Source organism: Giraffa tippelskirchi, chromosome 4 (genome assembly GCF_054371585.1).
Source record: "Giraffa tippelskirchi isolate mGirTip1 chromosome 4, T2T-mGirTip1v1.2.pri, whole genome shotgun sequence".
Taxonomy (NCBI): Eukaryota; Metazoa; Chordata; class Mammalia; order Artiodactyla; family Giraffidae; genus Giraffa; species Giraffa tippelskirchi.
The window spans coordinates 155611850-155633984 of record NC_137278.1 but is presented as its reverse complement, the minus strand read 5'-3'; the positions used below and the strand labels follow the sequence as shown (position 1 = coordinate 155633984).

General features: G+C 40.2%; 1 protein-coding gene and 1 long non-coding RNA gene across 7 annotated transcripts; one reads left to right on the top strand and one right to left on the bottom strand.

Annotated features, from left to right (window-relative positions):
* Window positions 1–1527: 1527 nt before the first annotated feature.
* Window positions 1528–21849, bottom strand: NEMP1 (nuclear envelope integral membrane protein 1). 6 transcript variants are annotated; one of them, XR_014083164.1, is made up of 10 exons: window positions 21700–21849; window positions 15762–15851; window positions 13917–14032; window positions 12534–12753; window positions 10831–10903; window positions 9477–9570; window positions 8888–9002; window positions 7963–8188; window positions 6973–7096; window positions 1528–6236 (listed from the first exon to the last, which is right to left on the bottom strand). XR_014083164.1 is itself a non-coding variant. In XM_081594417.1 (10 exons), the coding sequence occupies exons 1-10, from the start codon at window positions 21824–21826 to the stop codon at window positions 6053–6055; spliced, it is 1335 nt and encodes a 444-aa protein (XP_081450543.1). In that variant the 5' UTR covers window positions 21827–21849; the 3' UTR covers window positions 1528–6052. The 6 variants fall into 6 exon arrangements, 5 of the variants coding, with proteins under 5 accessions (XP_081450543.1, XP_081450540.1, XP_081450542.1 ...); XM_081594417.1 differs by lacking the exon at window positions 15762–15851 and adding an exon at window positions 19554–19557 and having other exon boundaries at window positions 6973–7146; window positions 13917–14025; window positions 21691–21849; XM_081594414.1 differs by having other exon boundaries at window positions 6973–7146.
* Window positions 13812–21843, top strand: LOC145546717 (uncharacterized). Its single transcript, XR_014083166.1, has 2 exons — window positions 13812–14700; window positions 19693–21843. It is a non-coding gene; the product is annotated as an uncharacterized LOC145546717 (long non-coding RNA).
* Window positions 21850–22135: the final 286 nt, after the last annotated feature.

Below are 22135 nucleotides of genomic sequence, written 5' to 3'. Positions count from 1 at the left end.
GTTATTGTATAGGAATGCAAGAGATTTCTGTGTGTTAATTTTATATCCTGCAACTTTACTATATTCATTGATTAGCTCTAGTAATTCTCTGGTAGAATTTTTAGGGTTTTCTATGTAGAGGATCATGTCATCTGCAAACAGTGAGTTTTACTTCTTCTTTTCCTATCTGGATTCCTTTTCTTTCTTTTTCTGCTCTGATTGCTGTGGCCAAAACTTCCAAAACTATGTTGAGTAGTAGTGGTGAGAGTGGGCACCCTTGCCTTGTTCCTGACATTAGGAGAAATGCTTTCAATTTCTCACCATTGAGGATAATGTTTGCTGTGGGTTTGTCATACAGAGCTTTTATTATGTTGAGGTATGTTCCTTCTATTCCTGCTTTCTGGAGGGTTTTTATCATAAATGGATGTCGAATTTTGTCAAAGGCTTTTTCTGCATCTACTGAGATAATCATATGGTTTTTATCTTTCAATTTGTTAATGTGGTACACACCTTTTTTTAATCCTACGATCTTGCAAATCTGGCAATTATTTTTATTAATTCAACCACTGATGATCATCCAATGTCTCTTATTTACCTAGTTGGGTTATAGAATGAATAGATGTCATCACTGTGCATTAATCTACATAAATTCACATATGGTCCACATCCTGTTTCCATCCTATTTCATAGTCTTTAAAAAGTGGACAATAGATTTCCATGTGGCCTGAATAAGAAGAGACAGGTACAGAATTAATGCAAATTCTAGAATGGAGTCCCAGAGCAAAGAAAATAGCCAAAACAGAAAATGGAAGGCACCAGTCTCCTTCCTATTGCAGAAGCTGGGCCTAGACACAGTTGAAGTTTTTATTCCACGTCCGCTAATACTCACTACATGAAAGCCCTACTCCCTTTCATCCCACAGAAAGCTCTTGGTGAGCATCTCACAGCTGGATCCACAGGTCTTCTCCTCACCTCAGTGGAGAATAACAAAATACTTTATACCATTAAAAAAAAAAAAAGAATTAGAGTACAAAGTAGCTCTCTGGACCAGGAATAAGCTATACATTGTTTTCCTATGAGACAGTACAGTGGTATAACCCTCTGCTCCTGTAAGAATACCTCTTAGAGATCTGGCATCCTGGAAACCATTCAGTCCAAGGAAGTAGACCAAGACAGACCCAAGAAGGGAAGTAGTGGTTTATTTTACTTTTTAAATCTTTTTTATTTGGCTGCACCGGGTCTCAGTTTTGGCATGTGGGGTCTTTGATCTTCATTGGGGCATGCACATTCTTTAGTTGTGGCATGCAAGATCTATTGATAGTTCCATGACTAGGGATCAAACCCAGGCCCCCTGCACAGGGGGCATGGAGTCTCAGCCACTAGATCACTGGGAAATCCCAAAGGAAGAAGTGGTTTTTAAAAAAAGGAAAATAAATAACATGCAAAATACCTGTCTAGAAAGATGAAACAGAAGAGCTAATTGCTGATTACCTGAAAACAAGAGATCCTAACAAGAAAAGTACTTGTTCATTAAGAGAAACCACTACATAGTGTATAAAACTTTATTAAAATTGGGATTACTTACAAACTTGCACAATAAAAATGAAAAAATATATAATAAGACATTGCTTATTTTTCTTACAGAAAAGAGCAAAAATGAGACCCATGGCAAAGAGTCATCCCTGATCATTTTGTTCTTTTCAAACATTCGTGAACACTTATTTTAAATATAAATGACAAATCTTTTAAAATAACACTAAGGCATTACCCACAGGCTAAAACTTACCCAGGAACTCCCTATTTCATCATCAATCCTAGAAACATGATAAACTGAGGCAACTGCAGGCTGTAACAGTTCTAATACTCATATTAAGAGCTACCTATTATGTTAACAAGATAAGAATATTGCCTGTGTTGTAGAAAAATGCAGAGATAGTGATTTCACCATTTTCAAGTTATTGTCAAGGGTGTGAAAAGGATGGTGATGCACATGGGCAGGGGGTGTGGGAGCCAAAAGCCCCAAATTTGGGGGTGCTGTGTGCCATTTCCTTCCCTGCTAAAGCTGTGCATTGACACTGGTATGAATTCGCTTTGTTTATTCCCAGCAGGCTCCGGCTCCCATCATATAAGGCACCAAACTCCCTTTCCAAGTTAATAACTGTCTAGAATCTACCTCAATAGCAACTGAATCCATAAGCTATCAAGAGACACCACTGGATCACCACAATTGCATAGGTTTCCCTAAAAAAATAATGATCAGTTTCTGTTACATCAAAACATAAACAAAAAGTTTTAGGTGCACTTGCCTTGTACAATGGCTATTTTATGTTTATTACTTTGTTTCAGTGCCTGTGTAACATGAAGGCATAATAAATCTGTCAAACTGTCCTCTCCTTGGTTCAGATAAAATTCTTGGCATTTCAATATAGGTTATTATCTCATATGTCAGACCTCAGTCCAAAGGAATCCTAGGACATTTAATTTCCTTTCCTCCTACTTCAACTTTCACTACCCAATTCAGAGAAAAGTTATGAGTACATAGCTAGGAACCATTTTTACACAGGCATCCATCTGAGTTCGTTTTTTTTTCTGGAACAACAAAAAGATTAAGGGCAACTGCATCATCCATTCCCAAGCCTTTTACGGAAATCAGGGCCTGGGGAACTATCTAGCCTATTTGGGTGCTTTTGTTCATCAACAGTCTATCATACATGCAAAGTGGGGATTGGGTTGAAGGGAACACAAGTCAGTGAAGAAAAGGCTGGGCCCTAGAATAGAATGTATTAGCACAAAATGCAACACTGGTACTCAAAAGTCTATCATCAGCAAAATTCTCCAACAGAATATAAAAGTCATGAATTTAGAGGGAGAAATAAACTAGTTTTGGGGCATCAAGTGGCTGATAGGAATTTATTAGAAGATATCAAAAGTGCTAAATTTTCCTTATTTTCAGTCATTGGTTCCATTGGTCTCATGAAAGCAACCCGACTGGGAAAGTGAAGGGAAAGCGTTTTAAGCCAGTTGACTGGTACTCCCATTAATGGGAGGCATGCTCTATATAACTTGATCAGATCCATTAGAGGCCATAGATTTCTGATGCTCATGAGACCCTGAGCCCAGGGCCAATTTGCAGCTTGATATTTGTGGAGCAAGACGCTGACGTGGCGGCAGACAAGGCTCTGATGTTCAGCTCACTCCAGTTATCCCTTCAATCCTTCCTGATGAGATCGGTCTGAGAGACAAGACTATGCTGAAGCTGCAAGAGCTGTAACTGCCAGAGAAAATTAAACGAGGACCTCAAGTAGTGACTGAGCCAGCAGACTAAGTGGCCAAGCAGGAGACAAGAGCAGCTGCTAAAGAAGGCGGGCCGAGTCAAGCAATCTCCGGGCACACAGAGGCTCAGAGGCATCTGGGAAAGAGCTGCACAGGATGGCAGGGCAAGGACACACGGCACACCAGTCACACCATCCTTCGCTGTCTGAGAGGAGCTCTCATGACAACGGGACCTGTTGTCATTGGCACTGCCTACAGCTCAGTTCTCCAACTACCAGACAGGGAGTAATAAACCGAGTTTGATTTCACTCACCCCAAATTCAAACACAATGAGAAAAATTCATCTTGAGATGGAAACGATATATCACAAGGAGTTTACTCAACAGAAAAAGACAAGAATCTTTCTCTACTTCACAGTGCTTTCTCACTGAAATAAAGACAGGCGTCAGGAAGTATCAGCCTAGAGGCAAGGGACCATATCCCTAAGTGGCCATGTGGGGAAGGTACCAAAGTCTCAAGGGAACCCTGAGACCACTTGTATAGCCGCATTATTTTTTCAAATCAGCTTATGCTTAAATATGCTAAGTTTCAATTTCTATAAATGAGGCCAAAAAAAAAAAGTAAAATTCAGAAGTCTTAATAGTTTTCTGCAGAGGGATATAATGCTACCAAGTACATAACTACAAAGGTAGAAAGGTTTCCTAATATAAAGCATTTTAACCCATGTCATCTGTCCAAATACTGTTTATTTTCCACTTTCTTCCAAAAGTCTATTTGCCAATTGAGGTAGTTGTCACTTTAGGGCAGTTTAAAGCTGTGGGAAACACTGGCAGAAAAAAATCCACTGGCAACCTGGAGGGGCGTCTTGGAGCTGACATTCTGGAAGTCAGTAATGGAGCCCAGAGCCTTTCAAAATTATCTGTTAAATGGGCGGTCTGAAGGAGTCATTCATTGCAGATTTTTAACAAAAATCATCTGCTTTCTTCATGACATGGTAAGTCAGTCAATTCAATGCTATGATCCTGCCATCAGTATCTATCTTCCTGGCTAAAGTAATTATAGCTTTTTCCAAGGTGCAAGGGTAAAGATCACAAAGACAGAACCAAGTGAATGACAGAGACTTGGGAATTTGCTCCCTCATAAATAGCATTGCTGGTTTATAAGGGTACTTTACAATGGCAAAAGAATGTGAAACCAGTGCCACTGTAATAAAACGGCAGCAGGAACCTCTAGTCAGAAATGGAATTGCAAATAAGTACAAGAAGTTCATAGGAAAGCACATTGATCCTGATGGCTGTGCAAGCACCCAGAGGCACAAGGATGATCTAGAAGTCTGTCTCCTGGCAAATGCAAATTGTGGCAGCCACATAGCTACAACATGTACGTTGTATCAAGAGCCTTCATAGATAGTTTCAGGGCTCACAAATGAGCCAGGCTTCCTGCAGGAAGAGGGATAGGTGGCAAACAAAGACTATTAAGAATAGGTATTAATAGAACGGGTAGACAAAGGAAGGGGAAGGAAAAGGAGATAACTTTGTGATCCCACAACAATTCAAAGATGTGTGACCAGTGGACAGGAAAAATAAGAGAACATGCAAAAAGCATTTAAATTCCCTAAATAAGATCACTTCTCCTAATTAGTGGGAATAATGCTATAAACCAAAGAGAAGAGAATATAAGAAATAAACAATCTGAAATGTACATACTCAGAGGTGAGAGAATAGACCCTGCTTGAAAGAGCAAAGGGGACAAAGAGGAATTGGAAGCGATGCCTGAAAGCCTATTTGGAATTGGAAGTTAAATACTGGGTTGGCCAAAAAATTTGTTTCCATAAGGAGCTTACGGAAAATCCCGAACTTTTTGGCCAATGCAATACAATAAAAACCTCATCTACAGAAGGGCCTGCAGGCATGTTCCTAGAGTAAGCAGGACTTAGAATATCACAGGTGTGAGAATTAATTCAAAGTTCAGCACACGAGTTAGTGATAAGTGAAAGTCACTAGGTCGTGTCCGACTCTTTGTGACCCTATGGACTATACAGTCCATGGAATCTCCAGGCCAGAATACTGGAGTGGGTAGCCATTCCCTTCTCCAGGGGATCTTCCCAACCTAGGGATCGAATCCAGGTCTCCCACATTGCAGGCAGATTCTTTATCAGCTGAGCCACAAGGGAAGCACAAGAGTTACTGGGGCTTTAATGGACAACTCATATTAACAAATATGTGGGAGGCTTGTCACTCTGGAGCACCTGCTAGTACTGGAACATAAGTTTCACTTTTTTTTTAAATGTATTAATTTAAAAAGACAGGCAAATAATAATCCATTTTCCTCTTAGAACAGTTAAAACAAGGATTATGCTAAAGTCACTGAAATGAAAGCAGAAGTAAAAGAGGCTCAGATTTGTGGGTTTGTCTCTGAAGATGCAGCCATAGTCTGAAAGCATTAATTCACATGTAACAGTTATCACTTCCGAGTCTGAAATGCCACGATTGAACCAACTTCAAAGAGGAACTGGAATGTCCTGGGCTAGCTGTGGCAATCCAGTTTCTTCGGAAATACAAACGTGGGCTGAGAACTGAACCAACAGGATGCACTGGGAAGCAGTCACTACGTTATCCACTCTGCTTCCTCGGGACCCCACAGAGACCCCACCGAGACCATTTCCAGAGGGAGGTCTACTCAGGCCTCTAATTTCAGTGGAAGAATTTCTGCAGTTATCTCACCCGGCTTCAAAGATTTGAGAAGTAATTGCACACCAAACACACACAACCTGGACCACTGAGGTACCAAGTCAATCCACCTAACTCAGGAAGCTGTTCTGTTGTACGACAAGGGGGTACCGAGAATCTGAGTCCTCTTCCTCAGAGGATGTTTCTTCATAAAGTTCGTCCTGGGCAATAATGCTCCCTAAGCCGTACTCCTGCTCGTGGACAGAAACCTCGTTGGGTGTGAGGTGGAAAGAACCTTCCACGAAGTCAGCAAACCTAGAAAAGAGAAGATAATACTCATTTACTCATTAGAAGCTGCCTTCTGCCCTGTTTTCTTTCAAAATAAGAACAAACTGAAACCTTGATGTGCTCTCAGCTCAAATGATAATGAGCCTAGCCCCCAGCCTTATCCTTACTCTGGCAGGTAAGTAAACTAAAGCAAGAAATGAGAAGGAAAACTAGGATTGTAGGCTGACATTCCCTGCAACATCATCCTGCTTAACAAGCAGTTTCAAGTTATGGAAGTTTGCTTACCCTTTTTAGTTATGGAAGTGCTAAAGTTCCTTCAGTTATCTGTAATCCTTGATAAGATTAAGGAGCATTACACATTTATTTGTGTTTATGGCCCTATAAACTTTATGCCATCAAGATTCCAAATTGAAGTTTCATATATTCATTGGTATGACTGCTTCCAAATAAAAAGATCCCTCCCCCCTCAAAAAATATATTAAACACTCAGAGAGCAACACAAAACTGTAAGAGGGGAAACTTAATATCGTACTAGAGCCTTCTCATCTCAATGCTACTATCAAAGTTAGAGTAAATAGTTCCTTGAGGAATCAGAAAATGGCTACAGCTTAACATATGATATACGTACTTTTGCCTTGACTACTCCTAGAACAAGAAAACAAAGCTACAAATACAAAATGATTATAGAAATATAATCTCTATTAAAACTCTAGGGTCATGATTACCCTGACAGATGCCTGTACTTCTGGCCAAGTTTGTTTACCTCTTTGGAGACTGAATTCGAGAAACAGTCTTCCAAGCTGAGCAGTCTGGACTGTTGCAGTATTCTCTAAGCTGTTCTAAAGCCTTTCGGGTCTCCACCTCTCCTTGTAGCCGATATTCTTCTTCTGTCAGAAGACGAGGGGGGACAGTCTTTTCTGTTGCCTTACACATCTTTCTGTGCTCACCAAAATAACATCATGAATGATTAATCAGTAATCTACATCCATCGTTATCTCTTAACTCCCTTCAGTGGGTTATATAGCATATAGCAGAGAGCCTAAATCATTAAGAGTCATCACTCCCACCTTTATTCCATAGACATCCTTAGTTATAATGGACCCCTGACACATTAGACTACTGACAAGTCAGAGTAGTCAATATTATTCACTAATGTGAATAAATTCACTTATAAGTGATAGACAAAATATTTATTTCCAAATAAATGGAAAACTACAAGAAAATGATGGCATAAGATTGTGGTGCATTAACTCAGACCCCCCCATGAACTGAAGGCATTACTTCCACTACCTGTACTAGAAAGAAAAACCATTGATAACCTCAGAACCTATGACCATTCCATAGGCACCAGGTAAAGTGACCACATGCTTGAATAACACCTTAAACTAAGACTAGGACTGCCAGAACAATCTCAAAGGCTGTGTAACATAATCCGAAACCAGGTGACTGAGGCATGTGGCATAAAAGTGATATACTTTGCACCACCTAGTGGTAACAGGAACACATGACACTTTACTAGATGTTTTTATTTTATACAAAGTGATTAGAATTTATAAGTTCCTTAAAGTGTCTACAGAGAATCTAAAAAGAAAGACTTGAAGTGAAACATAATACAGTATGTTGACAAGTGAAACATAATACAATAAATTGATATTAACAAAGAGGCTCCCAGGTCAAAACCTCTGTTTCCTTTTGCTGCAACTGCATCCCACATTGCATGCTTCAGTACGAAGTTACATTGCCTTTCAGTCACCTGTAGGTGATGTACAGCCAGTGAATAGGGTACTCCAGGTTCTTAGTACACAGTGCAATGACGATAATGGCAAGGGCAATGTGCGGTATCTGGATACCGGAATACATGAAACATAGGCCCAGCAGCTGCAAGGTCCAGGTCAGCAGGTTGATACTTCGTTCATTCTCCAAAGGCCCATACTTGTAACAGACTGCAAAACTCATGAATCCAACTGTGAGGACATAGCCTATGAGAAGAGTTATCAGAAGACATTCTTTTTTCATCTACAACTGGTAAAAAATATCCTGTCTGGGGAGCAGCAGTAAATTCACTATATAGCACCTACTGAACCAGGAAAATGGATAAGATCTTTACTCAATTATTCATACTTCCTTCATTATTCATATATATTCATCTCTTTTAAGTTTCTATCATTTCTATTGTCTCAAACTTAATTCTCAAATGGGGAATTAAAGCTATATGCTGAACAACTCTAAAATAGTCTGTTTCAAAAACCTAATATATGAAAATCCAAATTAATTCCTTCTCAAAGGGTAGATTAAGAGTTACTATTTTTACAACCAAAGGATTCTTTTCTCGTTTTACAGGTAGTGTTCACTGTAGAGTCTTTTACTTCTTAAGGTCCTCACGTGAATTTAAAATACGATCATATTCAAAAAGTCAATTTACAGCTTTTCAGAAAGATATCTATGCATAAAGAGAGATGTACTTATAAACCTCAACAAATTAGTCTTCTCCCTAGCAGCATCATTTTAATTTAAGAAAAGGTGACAACTGTAGAGTTAGAAACAAAAACTGATTCTTACAAGTTAATAAAATGGCATAGACTATTAAACTTCATAAGCAGGCAACATCTTTTCATGATCAAATTAACTAAAACAGCCTATAAACATATAAAAAGGAAAGCAAAACCAATAACACTTACTTAAAAGGTACTGCCAGTAACACCTCCAGATCTCTTGCAAATTTTTAAAAACTAGTTGAATGAGGTACAGAGAAAAGGACCAGCCTCCTACCAAGATGATATAAATGGGACTTTTCTAAAACAAAGTAGAAGTGAAAGCAAAAAGTTTACAACAGGCTTTCCCTACATACAAGAAGCAAAATGGAACTGCGATTTTAAAAAAATTCAACCTACTAAAAATGCACAAAACATCTCTCTTAAAAATATGTACTTTACACTTAAAATGGTACAGTCTGCAAAGAACACTGGGAAAATGAGATGCTAAATAACTTAAAAGCCTGGCTATATGATATATATAATTAACAGGAAAAACACTTTAACCACCCCACACACACACACTGTACACAGGATTTCTATTAAAAAGGGAGAGATTGTATGTCATCAGGCTCCAAGTTTCATCATGAAAAGTATCTTTCTGAAACGAGGAAAGAATAGGCCATTGACTTATCAGCCATCAATGCAAATTTTCAGTGATGTAAGATTATCCAAGCAAACAATCCTTCATCTATCCAAGCTCATCCTAACTGCATGTGAGGATTCTGCCACTTACCTTGGGCATAAATTTGGACACTATAAAAATGATGATTAGTAAAGAGGCCACAATTCCCACACTCATCCCGGTAGAATAGTAGAAGATTTGACTTCTGCAGAGAGAAAATTCATTTCATTGCTACGTTTGTATTCTTCACACATGGCACTGTTCAAAGCAGACAACCATCCCAGCCAAAAGGTAGAAAAAAGGTACAAGATAAGAACAGGCATTTGCTCAACATTTGAGGTCAGAAAACTGAAGAGACCAGTACAGTGTAGTTGCTGCCAAATTATGAGGATTAGTACCAATGACGGCCCCTCAAATACACCCCAGCAATAAACCTCTGCTTAGTCTCCAGCTCCCATCCCCAGTACTGCTCCGCACCCAATTTTTAGTGAGAATCTTTCGTCTGGGAACTGCACAGCTTCTCTGGGGAGAAGAAAGGGATAAGAGGACTGCCAAGTGGAAACTAATAACCAGAACTGAACTGCTTACCCCAAAGGGCATAGAACAGAGAGCTCCTACTCCTAGTCTAGGCTCTTTCTACCAAATGTTCCTCCTTCATTTTGGATTTCTCTCAGGAACCCCAAAATAAGGAACAACTTCCAACAACCTCGCTCCAGCTGAACTTCAACTGGTTAAGCTTTCATTCACTATTCCACAAATATTCTCCTTGCATACAAAGTTAATGTTGATCCTATCTCTGCTGAATGTTTGTTATCTGTGTGCATGGGGGTTAGTCGCTTCGTCATGTTCAACTCTTTGCAACCCCATGAACTGTAGCCCGCCAGGCTCCTCTGTCCATGGAATTCTCCAGGTAAGAATACTGGAGTGGGTTGCCGTGCCCTCCTTCAGGGGATCTTCCCGACCCAGGGATTGAACCCAGTCTCCTGCACTGCAGGCAGCTTCTTTACCATCTGAGCTATCAGGGAGACTTTATGTTTCCTTTGTATTTGTACATGCCTGTTTCACCTATCTTAGCTAGTGGGTTTCTACAGGCAGGAAATGAGTTAAGTGATTGATCCTTGCTTCTTTACTTCTGAACAGCATGAAACTCATCCTGTAAAATGTAAAACACAGCCCTGTAAAAATGAGGGCTAAACATGGCTAATGGTGGAAGGATGGTGATGTATTGGCTAAATCCCATCACATGATGGGTAACCTAATAGGGGAATTTCATTATTGCCAATCTTATTAATACAAGAAAAAATAAAAATAATAATACACATTAAAGTATGTTTTTTCAATGATTGAAGCAGGTAATGACTTAGCCCATCCATAAAGGGAATGGTAGCACTTTAAGACTTTATGACAGAAGTCAAGCGGGGTAGGTCTGAGCATCCTCATTCCACCCTCTAGCCTTAGAACCTACCTGCTCAGCAAGTCTCCACAAAAAAATAGTGTAAGTCCAAGGAGGAAAATGAGGAAGAGTTTGGGGTCAAATCCTGAAATAAATAAAATATTTCTGCTTAACAAGGGAACCAAACAACTTAAAGCATTACAGAATAAAAGGCAATGTTGGCATCACTGGTCAGCTAATAAATGCAAACAGCCCACCTAAACAAGATTTTAAATTCCACACAAAGCCTGGGCACCCTTCCAAAGAGAAAGTATAATTAGGTCTCTGTCTAACCTAAACTTTCCTGAAGAGTTTATTTTGTTTTGGCTACCTACCCTAAGGCTAAAAGAAGCTCAACTCTGCTTTGGATGGAGCCATAGTACCATCAGCACTTCATGCAATTGCCCACAAGGGGTCTCCACCACCCTGGTTTTCAAGCCTTAAGTCGCTCGGATTCAGCTGCTGCTGCTGCTGCTGCTGCTAAGTCGCTTCAGTCGTGTCCGACTCTGTGCGACCCCATAGACGGCAGCCCACCAGGCTCCCCCATCCCTGGGATTCTCCAGGCAAGAACACTGGAGTGGGTTGCCGTTTCCTTCTCCAATGCATGAAGGCGAAAAGTGAAAGTGAAGTCGCTCAGTCGTGTCCGACTCTTAGCGACCCCATGGACTGTAGCCTGCCAGGCTCCTCCGTCCATGGGATTTTCCAGGCAAGAGCACTGGAGTGGGGTGCCATTGCCTTCTCCGATTCAGCAGATTAGCCCAAAACTCTGGGTCAGGGCCCTCTGTTGTTCTCTAAGGGGCTACTTTTCTTGACCAACACCACCACCTACTTCTTTTGACGATATCTGAGGACTGTGTTGGAAAAGCCTACACTCAATCCGATCGCCCAGGACCAGGGGGCCCAAGCACAGGTCCCTTACTGGTGTACCAGTCACTCCCACAGCTTTCACATTCAAGAGCTGAGTCTAGGGGAGGTCCACAAACAGGAGCAAGAGGGATCAGTAAATGCAAAAGGAACACCAAAAAAAGAGGCTGATCCTGTTCAACCAAAGAACAATGGAACTCTAGGACAGTTAGAAGCACACAACAAATTTCATAGCAAAACCCAGGAACATTTCTACTGCTCACAACATTACTCTCCTGGGAGAGTAGTTACCAAGAAGAGACCAAAAGCCATAGAGAAGTCAATAGGATAATGATCTGCCTCTTCTGTGAAACTTTCTCAGACACATCCAGAGAAGGGAAAACTCCCAGTTATACTCAATAAGTCTGAAATTGCAGTGATCTTCATATTTATGGTTCCACATATATTCTTTTGCTTGTGAGGTATTCAGGTCTATTTTATTTTCAGTTTGATTTAACCATTCATGTCTTTAAATGTAGGCTGAAATATACAGGCCTACAGTTAAAGCTCCCGGAAGACAGGAATACATCTAACTCTGAAGAATACTAGATGTATCAGCTCAGAGCCACTGGAAATATTAGGAATGCAAGCCTTCACAATCCAAGTAAGGAAGCACTCAGAATGAAAGACTTATGGTGAAGTCTCAAATCTAGGCCTAAAGGCTTTTATGAGGGGTGGAGTCTCTCTGCAATGTTTGGAGCAGTGGTATATTCAGGTTATAATCAGAACCCAAATGGAGCTGTCTTGGGCTGACTTCTCTCACTAATTATATCCTCCAAAGCTCAGTCTCTTCTCACCATAGAATCCATCAGAAAAACAGAGGTAAGACTTACTCCGAGTCACAATGACACTGTACTTGGTGTCTTCCTCTAAAATCTCAACTTTGAGGCAGGTTTTTGTGCTGTATAGACCCACATTAACATAGGTGTCATTCAGTTTCTCTTTTAAAAAGGAGGAAAAAAAGTTCCAGATACTAAACTGCTCTAGCTCCTTCAGTTTCTCTTCATTCTCCACTTGGGTGACTCGGACCAGTTTGGAACTATTTACCCGGATCTGTAACACAAGCAAAATTAGGATGAGAAAGAAGGAAGTAGGAATTTAAACTTTTCCCAAATACAATTTGTAAAAAAAATCTTTAGCATAAATAGCTGAATCATTAAAGGCACTGGCTTTTCACAGGCTTATGAGAAATACGGAGATAAAAGATAGAAGCAGCTAAAAGGTAACTGGGCAAATAGCACCGTACATGGTTCAGAGAGGCAGCTGTTAGAATGTCTTATTGTTAACATGATCTGAATCTACTATTAGGCTAGCACATAGGGGTAAAAAAAAAAAAAAAAAAAAAAGACTTCCAAGCTGAAAGAGTTACCAATACAGCTATTTATGAGAGATCATACAAAGCAAGGGTCCAGAATATTAAGAAAACTGCCAGGCATAAACAGCACCAAAAATGTTTCCCATAATGACAATCTGAGAAGTTCAACCCTTTGTCACAAATCACTGATTATGGGTAAATGTTGGTTATTGGTTATAATGTGCCCCAGATGGAATATGATCTTTATATCAGACAATGAAAAAAGAGAATTTTCTGAAAAAGCCCACCCTTGTGTTTTTTGATGTGAACAAATGCCCTGATAAGTGACTATGCTTATAGCAGCAGAAACATTTCCAAAGGACTCATTTGGTTCAATCAGTACAGCCAGACACTCTTGCTTGCCAGGTGGCTCAACAGTGTTATGAAATAAAAGAGACCAAAGTCATTCTATCAAGGGGAAACCAGTTCAGGGCATTTATGCAACATCTTGTGCAGAATCAAAGCAGAACAGGAGTAGCAAGGCAGAGTGTACATCCTGACAAGCATGCAAGAGTTTCCAGCCCAAAGAAGGCATAAGGCCTTTAAAAACAAAGAGAGGTGTGTGTGTGTAAAAGCAGCTGGGGAAGAGAAGAAAATAGTCTCTTGGGGAAAAGGAGGAAGAAGTTTACCTCAGGGTCAAGTATTGTGGGCCACTTAGAGGAACACAAGGTAGGGATAAATGCTTTACTGATGAAAACACTGATGAGATTAAGAATAATTGCAATCTTATCAAGGTTGTTAATTTTATATATTTACATATATATTCTTTTTTTTTTAATTGTGAAAGGGAAGAAAGTGTCAAAGTACTCACTACTCAGATATTCAAAAAATCTGCCATTCTCCAGAGTCTCCAAATCATTACCTGTATCCGTGTCCATACATCATGCCACTTTGGGATAAGCACATTTTTGTAACAGAATTGTTGACTGGTATTCACATCATGAACTTCGGATTCCTTAAGCATGAACGTGCTTTCGACTTTATGCAAAGAAAGAAAATAACAATTAAATATAATAACAAAACAAACTAATAACCATAACTCATTTCATAAAAAGAATTAAACTGATTACTTTCTAAAAGCTGGGGTTAAAATATCAGGGACTGACACAAAGAAGAAAACTAAGATGGGAGAAGGAGTAAGGCAGTCTTGTTTCTGTCAAATGTAATTTTTAAAAATATTATAAATAGTCACTAATCCAGGATGAGTAATAATAAAATCCACTATTATGTGTGTATTAAGACAGACAATATGTGTCTCCTTTAACCCTCCCAACAATGCTATCAGTAGGCACTCTCATAATATTCATTTTATAAATGAGAAACTGATAGTTAGGAACAATTAAGTACTTTGTCCAAAGCCACAGAGCTAATAAATAGCTTAACTGAGATTCATACCGGGTCCTGTTTTTCTTATAAAGGCATAGCTAAAGTAACCCATCCAGTGATTTCCTCTATTCCTTTCCTGAGTAGGATGAACAAAATTAGCAACAACTTTTGTATTTACAGTACTTTAAACAGATACTAAAAGACTGCAAAGTTTCTTTTTCCTAGCTGTTTTTGTTTCAAGTTTTAAAAGCGGCCAATTAACATATGCAGTCCCTCTGCTGCTGCTGCTGCTGCTAAGTCGCTTCAGTGTGTCCGACTCTGTGCGACCCCATAGACGGCAGCCCACCAGGCTCCCCCGTCCCTGGGATTCTCCAGGCAAGAATACTGGAGTGGGTTGCCATTTCCTTCTCCAATGCATGAAAGTGAAAAGTCAAAGTGAAGTCGCTCAGTCGTGTCCGACTCTTCACCACCCCATGGACTGCAGCCTACCAGGCTCCTCCGTCCATGGGATTTTCCAGGCAAGAGTAGTGGAGTGGGTTGCCATTGCCTTCTCCAATGCAGTCCCTCAGATTTTACCAAAACAGAAGAGCTGCCCTCAGGAGTCTATATTCAAACTTGGCTAAGTTTAGGTTAACAGGTGACCACTCTCATCTTCTCACCTCAGTCTGCACAAGCTACCTTCTTTACCACAGAACATTTCAATATCTTCCCTGTTCCACATTGTATATATCAACTCATTAAATGCTACTCTAACTGGAAATGCAGTTATCACTTTGGTTCTTAGCATAAAGGGGGGAAGATTTAAATAAACAAAACATCCCAAAACAAAAACCTCCACCAAAACTTAGAAAGCCAAAGTTACACACGCACAAAGGCAATGACATGATTTTAGAGTGAAGCTAAGGCTAATTTTGAAGTTAAATTCAGTCCTAAACCTAAACGTTAACAGCAAAAACTACAAAATACTTAGAAGAAAAAAAAAAACAAGTGTGTAAATCTTTGTGACCTTGGATTAGACAATGGCTTCAAAAATTCAAAAATTCTTTGTTTCAAAGGCCACTATCAAGAAAATGAAAAGACAACTCACAAAGTGGGAGAAAATATTTGCAAGTCATGTATCTGATAAGGGTCTAGTATCCAGAATATATAAAGAACTACTACAACTCAACAACAAAAAGAGAAAAAAAAACCCCAATTTTTAGAATGCATGAAGGATTTGAATAGACATTTCTTGAAAGAAAATATACAAATGGCCAATAAGCACAATGAAAAAAGGCTCAACATCATTAATCACTATGGAAACGCAAGTCAAAACCACAATAAAATGCCACTTCACACTCAGTAGGATGGCTATAACCAAAGAAAAGAGGACAATAACCACCTTGGCAAGGATGTGGAGAAACTGGAACCCTCACACATTGCTGGTGGGGATGAAAAATGGTAGTCTTTCTGGAAAACAGCTTGGCAGTTCCTCAAAAACAAAAACAGTTATTAGACATAGCAATTCCACTCCTCTGTATATACCCGAGAACTGAAAACAAGTTCACACAGAAACCTGTACACAAAACTTCACTGCAGCAATATCCATAACCAAAATGTGGAAACACCCTAAATCTCATCAGCTGATCAAGATAAGCAAAAAGTGGTATTATCAATATGATGGAATATTATCCAGCCACAAAAAGAAAGATAAGCAAAAAGTGGTATTATCAATATGATGGAATATTATCCAGCCACAAAAAGAAAGTTCTGATACATACTACATGAACCTTTAAAACATATGTTGAATGAAAGCCAGTCAACCAAAAGGCCACATATTAAATGATTCCATTTATGTAAATATCCACAATAAGCAAAGCAGATTAGTAGTTGTCAGGGGCAGTGAGGAGAAGGGAATGGGGAATGACTGCTCAGGGGTATCGGGTCTCATTTTGGAATAATGAAGATATTCTGGAATTAGTGGTGATGGCTGCACATTACAAGTACAGCTGACCCTTGACCAACAGATGGATAGGGATGCCGCCTCTCTGCTCAAAAACCAGCCCTCTGGATCCATAGTTCCGCATCTGTGGATTCAACCAACCAAAGACCAGGAAGTACCGTAATATGTATATATTGAAACTAAAAATCCATGTGTAAGTGGACTCATGCAATTCAAATCTGAGTTGTTCAAGGGTCAACTGCATACCAAAAACCAATGAAAGGGTGGATTTTATGGTATGTTAATCATATTTCAATATTTTAAAATTCAGTTGATTTTGTGGGGGGAAGGAAAAGTTTTCCTTCACCCTCTTAGAGTCTCTGGCTAGGCCCGAAAATTAAACTGACAAAGACATATTAACAGGAGAAAAGCAAACATATTTAATGTTTTATGTGACTTCCCTTGTGGCTTAGCTGGTAAAGAATCTGCCTGCAATGCGGGAGACCTGGGTTCAATCCCGGGTTGGGAAGATCCCCTGGAGAGGGGAAAGGCTACTGACCCCAGTATTCTGGCCTGGAGAATTCCATGGACTCTATAGTCCATGGGGTTGCAAAGAGTCGGACACAACTGAGTGACTTTCACTTCACATGTGACATGAAAGCCTCTAAGGAAATAAAGACCCGAAGAAACAGACCCACGTACTTTTATGCTAGGTTTGATGACGAGTGGATCATCACAGAGGAATAAGATGGGTCGAGTATGAGGTAAGTGTAGTAAAGTGGGGGAAACTAAGCAAGGCCTGCTTATTAGGATTCTTCTTTGTATCCCTTTGTCTTCAAAGCTAAGGATGCTCCTTTCCTTCAGGTATAGGGAGGGCACCTCTCACATGAGGATTTTATGGCCTATTTCAAGGAAAAAGGGCAAAGTGGGGAAGGTCAGAATGACTTTTCAGCTTCTGTTTTCTCAGACTCCTTCAGCTTCAAATATTCAGTATGCCAAGGTGCCATATTTTGGAGTAGAATGTCCTGAACCCCATCTATCAACCTCTCACTAGCGTTCAATAGTAGTTTGGATTTCCTCCCTAGCCTATTTTTCACAAAGTGAAACCTTTCCAAATTCTACTGACATTTGTTTCACTAGCAAATCCACAAATATACTGAAAGAACACCCACTCACAAATTTGGATCAAGAGTTTATTTTCTTCTGGAGACTGTAAGAAAGTAAAATTCTGTGAAACTTAAAACTAGTGTGTTTACAAATAAACTTTTAAAAACCCAAGAGTCACACTTTATTGATTCCTCTCCTACAGCAAGTAATGTAACACGACATATTTTTAAACCCATTTTCAAGAAACTGTGTGTGTTAGTGGACTCTTTGTGACTCCATGGACTGTAGCCCACCAGGCTCCTCTGTCCATGGAATTCTCCAGGTAAGAATACTGGTTGCCATTCCCTTCTCCATGGGATCTTCCCAACCCAGGGATCGAACCTGAGTCTTCTGCACTGCAGGTAAACTCTTTACCATCTGAGCCACCAGGGAAACAGTAAGATACAAATAATATATCAATAGCACAGGCCATTTGAAAAACTTAATGCCAGGAAAAGGCATTAGTATTTTTAAGACAATTTTAAAATTCTTCAGGGGCTTCCCTGGTGGCTCAATGGTAAAGAATCCACCTGCCAGTGCAGGAGACATTGGCTCAATCTGATTCCAGAAGATCCCACATGGCGAGAAGCAACTAAGCCCACGTGACACGACTACTGAGCCCAGTGCCTAGAGCCCATGCTCTGCAACAAGAGCAGCCATCGCAATGAGAAGCCCGCATCACAACTAGAGTAGCCCCCATTTACCATAACTAGAAAAGATGCCCTTACAGCAACCAAGACCCAGTGCAGCCAAAAATAAATAAATAAAAAGATAAAACTAAATAAATAAATTCTTCAATGTCATTTTCCTAAAGAAATAAAACATTTGTAAGAGGCAGCACTTTGGGAGGAATTTCCTGGCAGTCCAGTGGTTAGGACTTCAAGCTTCCACAGCAGGGGACATGGGTTCGATCTCTGGTCAGGGAACTAAGATCTCGAATGCCACAAGGTAGTCCAAAAATAAATTTAAAAATGCCTTTTAAGTCCAAAGATCGAATTCTTCTTGGAATTTAGTGGATCACAACTTGCTTGCGTGTATTTACCCATGAACTAACTACTCAAAAGTTAGAAACTTATTTACTTGCATTCATCAACTTTTCAATCAACAACACTGATCATTTAACATCTACTGGTAGAAGGTAATGAAAATGATTCATGTATGTGAGGACCAGAAAAGACCTAAAAAAGTCATGAAAAACCACCTCCTCTAATTCTTAAATAGCCTCTAATCATTTCTGTCAAGAGGTAATCCAGTTGGTACTTAAAAGCATTTTAAAATTCTCCTTAAAAACTAGCATCTTTAAGTTAGGGGTCTTAGCAAAGGATTATTCAATGGGATGCTGGGACAATTGACAGTTATCCAGAAAACAAAATTCATCTACTCACCTCACACCAAATGCTAACATTCATCATTGGTTAAAAAGTAAAATGAAAAATAATTAAATTGTACTACAAAATATACACATATAAAAACTCAATTCTGGAAGGCTCTTTAAGTATAAAAGCAATGGAAATAAATCTAAAGAATAAAATCAAGAAACTTCCCTGGTGGCCCAGTGGTTAGACTCCATGCTTCCAATACAAGAGGGTGTGGGTCTGCTCCCTAGTCGAGGAACTAAAATGCCTAGGACTCCCTGGCGGTCCAGTGGTTAGGACTCCACATTTTCACTGCCAGGGCCTGGGTTCAATCCCTGGTCAGGAAACTAAGATCACGCATGGTTCTCTGTTTCACCAAATAAAAATTTAAAAAAGAATAAAATCAAGAAACCACATAAAAATATAAATCTTCTATTTAAAAAGATATAAAAAAGATAAAAAGGGACAAACATTAAAGTTTTGTAATAAATAATTATAAAATATATATCCTTAATATGTTAAAAAGGTTCAATTGATTTTAAAAGTACACAAAAACCCCAATAAATAGTAATCACAATAAACAGACCAACAGCAAAGGACACACACTCTAAAAAATGTAAGTCTAAACAGATAATTCGGAGAAGGCAATGGCACCCCACTCCAGTACTCTCGCCTGGAAAATCCCATGGATGGAGGAGCCTGGTAGGCTGCAGTCCATGGGGTCGCTAAGAGTCAGACACGACTGAGCAACTTCACTTTCACTTTTCACTTTCATGCATTGGAGAAGGAAATGGCAACCCACTTCAGTGTTCTTGCCTGGAGAATCCCAGGGACAGCAGAGCCTGGTGGGCTGCCATCTATGGGGTCGCACAGAGTCGGACCCGACTGAGGTGACTTAGCAGCAGCAGCAAACCGATAATTAAATAATGAGCATCTGAAAGATGCTACTTCACAAATAATGCAAGAAGTTCAAAATAATTAAGATACTACTTTCAATCTACCAAATTAGCAAAGGTGTTTCAGTCTGGACTACCCAGTGCTGGCAAGGATATGGGTCACAAACAAATAGAGCTGACAGTGGTATAAACTGGCACATATTTTCAGAAAAATATTTTAGCAAGATGTTTCAAGGGTCTTAAATATATTTTAGTCATTTCTAAGAATCTATTCTAAAAAAAAAAATTTTGTCCATAGCATAAAAGTAGAATAACATTAATGAAGACTTTTAAATGACAAAGGAAAATGCTTATGCTACAAAACCAAATGAGAAAACTACCTCTAGTAACAACTGGTGGCCTCCAAGGAAGAGAACTGGACTGCTGACAAGTTTATGAATGTATTATAAATTCAAACAAATTTTTTAAGTTAAAAACACATGGAAACAGACCAGAAGAAAGAGTGCCTTAATGGACTGACTCTGACAAAATAAAGTGAATGTTTTTTCTACTTCTTTATGCTTAATTGTTCTTGCCAAATAGTCTAAAGTAAATTCAAATGATTTTTATAATTGAATTCTTCAACAACCTTCAGTGAGAAAGAACTCTGGCCTTTTGAAGTACTCCATTCTCTCTTTAGGTACCTCTCACTTTATAAAGTTTTCTATTACATGACTGTCTTTTGTAGCTACCACCTACATCATCCACTAGGCCACGAAGAACAAGTATTCCCTGAGTTTACCCTTCTCCAAGCCAAAAAGTCCCCATTCATCTCCTTATTAAAGAAACCTTGAGACTACTGACTGAGCACTGAGGAGGAGCATTTTGGAATACTTTCATCGCCACAATACACAACCTCCACGTTAAACATCTGGTCAAAGGTCATTCAGATCATATGCAGTCCTTTAAATGACACTCTGGGCCCTGACTCTGGAAAAAGTGTCTTCTTGGATACCTATACCCCTCTCCCTTACAAAAAAAAAATGTTTCAGACGGTCGCTGCGCTCTGCAACTAGTTCTGTGGATCCTCAAGGTTGTGAGATAACCTTAAAGCTGTAGCTCAGGATAATCATTAAGCGACAAGAATAAAGAGGCAGCAAATGATGTCTCGGAGAGAGAAAGCATATGTGTTTACAAGATATGGTTATCCTTAACCCCAAGAGTCTCAACTTCCTCCAGTGGAAGCTTCCAAACTTATCTTTCTGTTGTGTAATTAACAAGGTATGAAGGAGGTTTTTTTTTGTTTTTTTTTACAAACACACCCTAGGTTTTCTGAATTAGAGCGGAAAAGGAAAATAATTTCATCTCAGTCCAAAGCCAACTAAACAGCAGCAGGCAGCAAGAAAGTTTGCTTGAGGAATGAATAAATTTCCAAAAGAAAATTACTAGACTTTAACTAACGTTTCTATCTCTTTTCGGAAACTGGAATTTAACTGCTCCAGTCGGTTCCATAAAGTCGGTAGGAGCCAGGATCTTACAAGTGCGCAAGATATTTATAAGAGATCATTACAGAACTACAATCATCTGTTCAGCCATCGTGCCCTTAGTCCTGACAGCATATGCTCAGGTGTTGCTAATGTTCTGAATGAACAGGATGCTGCCTTTCCAGTGGCAGTTCTGTCTGTCCATTCGGTTCTCGGGTCACCTTCCTTTTAACCAAAGAAATCGAGGAAGCCAGTGAAGCAAGCCGGAGCCCCCAGAACCGCTTTTCACACAGTGCAGGCCTCCCTGTTTCCGCCAAAAGGGCTCCAGGCTCCTCCCCATTCTGGATACCTCCCGCAGGCCGCCCCCAGGGCCCTTGGCCCCTCAAGGCAGGCGCCCATTCGCCAAGGATGTAGCTCCTTTCTCCGCACTACGCCCGCGCCCCTCAGCAGAATAACGGTCCACGCCCTGGGGACACTCCCCACCTTTCTAAATATAAACCCTCGGCACCCGCCCCCTTGCAGCTGCTGCCCGCGGTACCTGAGCCGCAGACAAAGCAGCCGGAGAGGACTAGAAGCAGTCGCACTGCCCCACCACCCCCGGCCCCCCAACTCCAGGGACCGGCACCAACTGCCGGCAAGACCGCCACTTTCATTCCTCCCGCCATGGTCGCCTCACGCCGCCGCCTCCTCACGTGCCTCTCCCCGGCAACTAACCCGGAACAGGCAGGACCAGCAGCCTATCCGCTACAAGGCCCGCCCCCTATCAACCAATCGGATGGGCGGTGCTTCGAGCCCTCAGTCTTTTTTGCACCCGATAGTCCCGCCTCTTAGCAACTGATGCGGGAGGGCGGAAAATGGCATGTTTCAGCCTATTAGAAAACATGTTCTCACCTTAGCAATGGCGACAGGAAGATCCCGCCCCTTAACAACATGCTTCCGTCTCCACTTTATTTACAACTGGACCGATTGATGGT